At 45.9% G+C, this 7,500-nt stretch overlaps 1 protein-coding gene across 2 annotated transcripts in view; it reads right to left on the bottom strand.

The window, feature by feature from the left end:
• ephb1 (EPH receptor B1) overlaps positions 1-7,500 on the bottom strand; it is a 159,669-nt gene that overhangs the window by 107,458 nt on the left and 44,711 nt on the right. For both annotated transcript variants that reach the window (XM_079750905.1, XM_079750906.1), the window contains exon 2: positions 6,577-6,641. In XM_079750905.1, coding sequence (XP_079607031.1) covers positions 6,577-6,641 — 65 coding nt within the window. The remainder of the gene's footprint in view (positions 1-6,576; positions 6,642-7,500) is intronic.

Here is a 7,500-nt window from a genome sequence, read left to right as displayed (position 1 = left end):
GTAACCAGACGCCCAGCCCGCTATGCCCTTTGTCCGACGGGTAGGGACCAAAAAAAAACCTCTGCACCCCCACCCCTCTCCCCCCCCCCCCCGCCCTTTAATACACACTCACGCACGGTGTCTGTCCGTGACCTCCCCGGGTCACATGGTTTAACCGAGCCTCTCGCTTTCAACGGCCCAACCATAGTTGTACAGCCCCACCGCCCACACACCCTCCCCCCACCATCAACCACAATCAGCCTCTTTGCCTTCCTCCCCCTGACCCCTTCTTATCCAGCCCACCCCACACACCCCACCCTTCTACCACAGCATAACCCGCCAGCAACAGCCCCTTCTCTTCTCATCGCCCTCCCGCCCGCCCCCCGCCCCCGGCCTCACTCTGTCTGGGCCGACATTCGACCCTGCATTACTCTTCCAACAGGCGAATTACGAATTCACCTCCCCTCTTTTTCTGGTTCGCTCATTTCTCCAGTTTTTGTCTTTCCACTCTCGCTCACTCACCTCCCCCCACTCACCTCCTCGCTGCCCCTCCTCATGTTCCCCTCAAAAGACAGACAACTTTGACCCATTTTTCCTTTGTCCCGTCGTTTCCTGAAATTACCCAGACATTTCTTATTCCCGCTCTCTCCCCTGTATCTCCCCCTCTCTGCCCCCCCTCTCTATGCCCGCTCTGTCCAATCTCTCTCGTCTCTCTCTCCTCTCACTCCCCTCTTGCTTCCATCTCTCCCCCCTCTCTCTCCCCTCTCTCCCCTCCGTCTCTCCGTCTCCCACCTTTCTGACAAGTGAATCACGGCCTTGAATTCTGGTCATTTTCATTTTAATTTGAGATCAACAGACGGTGAGATGATTGGATCAGACCGAAGAGGCAACGCCTTGACTGGAGGTCACCACCACTACAACCGCACGACCAAACGCACGCCTGTAGCACCACACGGACACGCACCGCCACCCGCGGTCAATGAAATGGAGGCCAGAGCTCACAGGGGCCCTGACGTTTAGTGCCGCACAGACAGGTGCGTGCTGAGCCAGTTTCAAAATGTCTGCCATACACAACACCCCTACTGTCAACTGTTTAGCAACAACAATGAGGACACTGTTTGTGCTAGTGTCGGGTGTGAGTGAGAGAAAGTCTGTGTGTGTGTGTGTGTGTGTGTGTGTGTGTGTGTGTGTGTGTGTGTGTGTGTGTGTGTCTGCGTGTGCATGCAAGTCTGAGAGAGACAGAGACAGAGAGAGAGAGAGAGAGAGAGAGAGAGAGAGAGAGAGAGAGAGAGAGAGAGAGAGAGACAGAGAGAGAGGGAGAGAGGGAGAGAAAGAGAGGGAGAAAGAGATTGTGTGACTATGTTTGTGCGTGTGTGTGTGTGTGTGTGTGTGTGTGTGTGTGTGTGCAGTTGTATTATAAACCGCATGGCTGGTTCTAAGGGCACATGTTTTTTCTTTGAAGCCATATTTTATTCATCACGGATACATGCAGCCACTGTGCGTGTGAGACATGCAGAGAGAAGGAGACAGAGAGTCAGACAGACAGAGAGAGACAGAACAAAAGAGTCAGAATGAGTCAGAGAGAGAGAGAGAGAGAGAGACAGGAGGACAAATCACATAGAGCAGATAGAAGGAGAGAGAGACAGAGAAAGAAAGAGAGAGAGAGAGAAAGAAAGAGAGAGAGAGATAGAGACACATATATATATATATATATATATATATATATATATATATATATATATATATATACATATATATATAAAGACTCTGAGGAATAGTGTTTAAAACAAAGAAGGGACCAGAAGAAATGAGGGAGAAAGAAAGCTCCATGGGAACGGAGGGAGATGGAGAGCGAGCGAGCGTATTCATATTCACCCCGATTCACGAGGGAACAAGAGAGGGCTTCAAAACACAGGCGCTAAAGAGGAAGAAAGCCGAACACATCTGCATTGCATCTGCTTTGGCGGACCAGCCGCGGCTCCTCACTGCAGATGCTAGCTCCAGCACAAGAGTGTGAGTGTGCGAACGCATACTGTCAGCCCATTACATTTCCACAGCCTAACCCTGATACGTCCTTCTGTTTATACGACTGGAACTAATGACGCCGCTTCTGCAATCCTTCAAAATTAACCCTTCAGGTCAAAAGAAACACACACACACACACCATGGCTTGGACAAACGCACATACATACACACACACACACACACACACACACACACACACATACACACACACACACACACCCACACAAACACCATGGCTTGGACACACGCACACACACACATACCATGGCTTGCACACACACACACACACACACACACACACTCACACACACACACACACACACACACACAATGGCTTGGACACACACACGCACACTGCTCTTGGCGAGCTGGTTACTGCATGGCTGCTGTTGACATCAGCGTCCCTATGTGAATTTGTGGGTAAATGTGAGGCATTAAATATGTAAAGCACTCTGTGTGTGGCCTGAAAAGGGCTAGGGAGACTCGCTCTCTCTCACTTTATAAATATATATGCCGATTATTTTCCGGTTTTTACCTGTCATTAACCTTCATCAGGTCCAGACATATGCTTGCATTGAGATTGAACAATACATGTACAAGCTTGACTTCAGTTACCTTTGAAGTTAAGTGAATGATTTGTATCTGATAACAAAGAGGGGGATGATTGGGTTTTTGTGTGAGTGAGGGATAGAGTAAGCGTGTGAATGCCAGAGAAGAGTGTGTTATGTGTATATCTGTTTATGTATATATAGAAGTGTGTTTAATGTCCTTCAGCATCAAGGGCATGTCTACGCAACAGTATGGCCGCCCCACACACAAAGAGCAAGGTTTATGGTTATATAAAAGCACTTGTTTAGTTGCCTTCCCCTTAATTGAAAAATATGTTCGTCATGAGTTATGATTCATTTACCTTTGAAGCATTCTGTGAATGTCAAGCACACTAAGTCGGTGGCTGAGTTTTATCTCTGTTTTTTAATCAAATAGCTTAATATAGTTCATAGAGTCTAAACTATATATATATATATATATATATATATATATATATATATATATATATATATATATATATATATATATTTATATTCATAAAGATACACTTTGATTCGCCTGCAATCGAGTGTTGGACTGTTATATTAATTTCTTCCTCTCACTTTAACTTGGTACCCCAATCCTCCTATATATACTCACACACACATATTGCTCACACAAACACACACACACACGCATACACACACACACACACACACACACACACACACACACACACACACACACACACACACACACACACACACACACACACACACACACACACACACACACACACATCCACCCACCAACACCTCCACTGTCTACCAGCAAGGTCAGGAGGAGAGCTGAGCGGTTGGGTTAGTTGTACCGGTGAGTAACTGTGTGTTTTCCCTGCAGCGTAACGCTCCATCGCTGAGCCCTTACAACAGGATCAGCTTAAAAACCCAACGCTCGACACAGACAGGAGGCTCCGCGTGCCTGCAGGCGTGCTGCACTCAACAGGCCTCCATGGAAATAGCATTGTCGAATGTTCTGCTCGGCAGGGCACTACCGAAGACAAAAAATAAAGAAAGAAATCAAAAACAGCCGGTCCTCGCGATTATCTGGCTAGAAAATGTGAAGCAGCGTTCTCCTCGCGACGTGCATGGGGTCCAGATCCGTCACAGACTAGTGCTTAGGTTTAAAAAATAAATAAATGTATGAACGCTATTGTGTCTGACGCCTGACTTTAACACTGACTGGGGCGGGTGCGTGTGGCTGCCTTGGCGGAGGAAAATGGAGGAACCTGATTGTCTAATAAAACCAAACCTGTTTGAAACAATAAACAGGGCCCTTTGGGAAACCCAATGATTTTAATTTGGGCTGAGCGCAATGTTGTTTCCCGTATCCAAAACAAAATAGCACAATCAATTTACCGTTTACAGCCTTGAAGGTGTAATGTGTGGAGAACGGGCCTCAACCGCCATTTCTCTTTTTCAACAGGTGTGTGTGTGTGTGTGTGTGTGTGTGTGTGTGTGTGTGTGTGTGTGTGTGTGTGTGTGTGTGTGTGTTTGTGTGTGTGTGCATGGGCGTGCGTGGGCGGGCGGGCGTGTGTGTGTGTATGTGTGTGTCTTTGTGCGTGTGTTTGTGTGTCTTTTTGTGTGCCTGTGTGCATGTGTGTCTGTATATCTGTATATGAGATGTATCCTTAACTGTCAGCTGAAAGATGAAACGCTTGTTGTTCAGAGGCAAACTGACAAATGATAGCCATAACCGTTCTTCAACGGCGACGCAATATGCAAACCAATACCCCAAGCTAGCTAATGCTAGCTTGAGCAGGATGCTGTTCATCATAGGAACACAGCTAGCCCGTAGATTAAGGATAACACACAGTACCCAGCTATTTGTTTACGTGATAGGAAATTGTAAGGCACTACAATGAAACACGATGCATTTTATATTGATACGAAACAGCACTTTACAGTAATAAGGAACTGAAAGGAGCTCATTCATAGCGTAAGCATATGTTTGCGGGTGTGTATTAAGATAATGGATTTCCGTTTATTATTTGACATTTTTGACAATGTATGATACTGTTAAAGTATCTATATTAGCAACAGGATTAAATTATTATACTATTATACTACTATTATAACATTTTCTTATGATATAAATTCAACCATACTTAAGTTAATCGACAGTTTCATGACAGCTACAAAGAATCCCATTTGTGGCAATTGTTAACAGAATATATTTGTGTATTCAGATAATGAGTTATCATAAAATGAGGATTCTTCTGCATTCTAGTGATTAACAAATGACTGGACAAAATTCCCCCTAGTCACCAGGAATGAAACGATCATAATCGGTCCAAATAAACCTTCCCCCTGGAGTAAAGTGTTCCTGGTGTTATTTGTCTACTTTGTAATGATAATCATGGCACTGTTCCTACTGTTACTTCAGCACCACATCCCAGCTGAGCCCCGGTACTTTCTCACCACTCCATAATAACATTAATGATGTCCCAGAAATGTAAATAAAGCTTCAATGAAAAACGAAATGAATCAAACATGCATACACAAACACACACACACACACACACACACAGACATGCACACAGGCACACACCAAACCAAGACCATGGAACTCTACTTAGGAATCACCCCCACATTGACAGTCAGCGTCTTCGCTAAAGGCCAAAGTCTTGCTCCTCAAAGCTTTAACAGCTCTTTAACACGCGTGTAAAATGCCTCATAAAGAGTGTAAGGGTAGGGAACGGGGGTTTGAAACAGCCACTGACTGTCCGTGAGATAGCTACTGCATGATTCATGTAGTAAGAGATGGGCTGCTGAACTACAGCCGTGAGAACAAGGTTGAGCTACTCAGGGTTCACTGTTACGCCGTTAGAGGAACAGGGCCGTATCAATCCCTTCATTATATCTCTTTAACCCGAAATGTATAAAACGACCTAATAGATATAAGCGCTCCGTAGTCTCATGTTTCTGTGTTTCTCCTTCCTTGTCTTCCTTTGTTATTCGCTGTACTTCTTCATTCATTTCAGGGACGAGGATCAACATTCGGCTCTGAAGTGGCCACAAGGAAATACCTGAAAAGAAAGCCCAACTTTAATGCTTTCTTCTCCCCATGCCAACTTTAATGCTTTCTTCTCCCCATGCCCCCCCCCCAAAGCAGCCCACCACACCGCACTCCTTCCCCTGGTTTTATCATCGCGCCTTCTCTTCCTTACGTAAATGTATCATTACAGTGTCATTATGACTAAAATATTACCCCCATACCCTGCCCAGACCCCCACCACTCCATTTACAGAGACTTGGGAAGTCTGCAGCGAGGCTTACATGGCCCATTATGTCGTTAGAAGTCATTATGAACCGGGCAGCGAGGAAAATAATACCCATTATACCGATGGCTATGTGGGTCTGTACTCAGACTCCAATGTCGGCCCTCCACGCGCACCGGGAGGGCTATTGTGCATTTCCATCTCGCACATCTCTCTCTCTCTCCCTCTGTCTCTGTGTTGCTCTCATCTCCCTCTCTCATCTGTCTCTCTTCTTGAAGGCAAAAGGTAAAATTTGTATCCCATGGTGTCTGTGACGGTGTGTTTTGTTGAGTGTGCGTGACTCTGTCTGTGTGTGTGTGTGTGTGTGTGTGTGTGTGTGTGTGTGTGTGTGTGTGTGTGTGTGCTCCCATGGTGGCGGTGATGGTGTTTGAGTGTGTGTGACTCTATGTGTGTGTGCAGTTTTGTGTCGTTGTGTGTGTGTGTTTGTGTGTGTATCCCCATGGTAGCTATAATGGTGCATTTGTTGAATGTGTAACAGTGTGTGTGGGTGTGAGTGTATGTGAAAGTGTGTGTGTGTGTGTGTGTTTATGTGTGTGTGCGTGTGTATGTGTGAGTTTGTGTGTGTGTGTCTGTGTGTGTGTGTGTGTGTGTGTGTGTGTGTGTGTGTGTTTGTGTATTTGTGTGTGTGTGTGTGCGTGTGTTCTTGTGCGTGTGTGTAGCCTGATGTGTGCCTGTGTGTGTGTGTGTGTCCCCGTCTAACTCACCCCAGAGTTGGGGTACGCCGTCCAGCCCAGTTCAGCTGTGGCCACCCGCGTGTCCATCACTGTCTCTGTTAGGGAAGACAGAAAGAAAAACAAAACAAAGTTAGTTAGGACAGTTACCGCGGATGAAACATGGCCGCCGTCCCGCCTGTCATGCCACGCTCAATTCAAGGCCGCGTGAGGCCTCTGAAAGTGTGGAGCTATCGGACTCGAACAGAGAGATAAATCCTTTACAGCATCTCATTCGTCTCCACCCCTGGAGTTCTCTGGGGGAAAGAACCAAGGGAGGGCGGCGTTGGCACTCTGACTGAAAGCATGTTTAACTCTCAGTGTATGCGTCAGTGTTGTTGGTGGTGGTGGTGGTGCGGTATTGTGTTTTTCTATGTGTATTCATTAAAGTGTCACTTTATCAATTATAAATTATGCTTGCATTTGCTGAAGGGTAATTACAAATCCTATGAAGGGAATAATGATTTATAGTATGTGCTCTAAAATGGGTTCTAATTTGCTACAATACACAGCTATAAATAACTCCCAATATCTTGACGATTACACTTAACGATTATGCCGGAGATCAATACCAAACAATGGCAGAACAAGACACTTCCAAGTGGCACCCTCTTATACATGCCTAAAAACTCTAACTCTCTCTCTCTCTCTCTCTCTCTCTCTCTCTCTCTCTCTCTCTCTCTCTCTCTCTCTCTCTCTCTCTCTCTCTCTCTCTCTCTCTCTCTCTCTCTCTCTCTCTCTCTCTCTCTCTCTCTCTCTCTCTCTCTCTCTCTCTCTCTCTCTCTCTCTCTCTCTCTCGAACTAACCCCCTGTGACACCACAGACCATAGACAAATAGGTCTGGCAGCTCTCCCAAGGAGTTTGCCAGGGCTACATTGATTAATATCTGCCTGCTTGACACACCAAGAAAAAGCTGAT

Source organism: Pollachius pollachius (genome assembly GCF_949987615.1).
Source record: "Pollachius pollachius genome assembly, chromosome: 14".
Taxonomy (NCBI): domain Eukaryota; kingdom Metazoa; phylum Chordata; class Actinopteri; order Gadiformes; family Gadidae; genus Pollachius; species Pollachius pollachius.
Note: the sequence above shows the minus strand (reverse complement) of the source record. Positions and strands in the feature narration are given on the sequence as shown.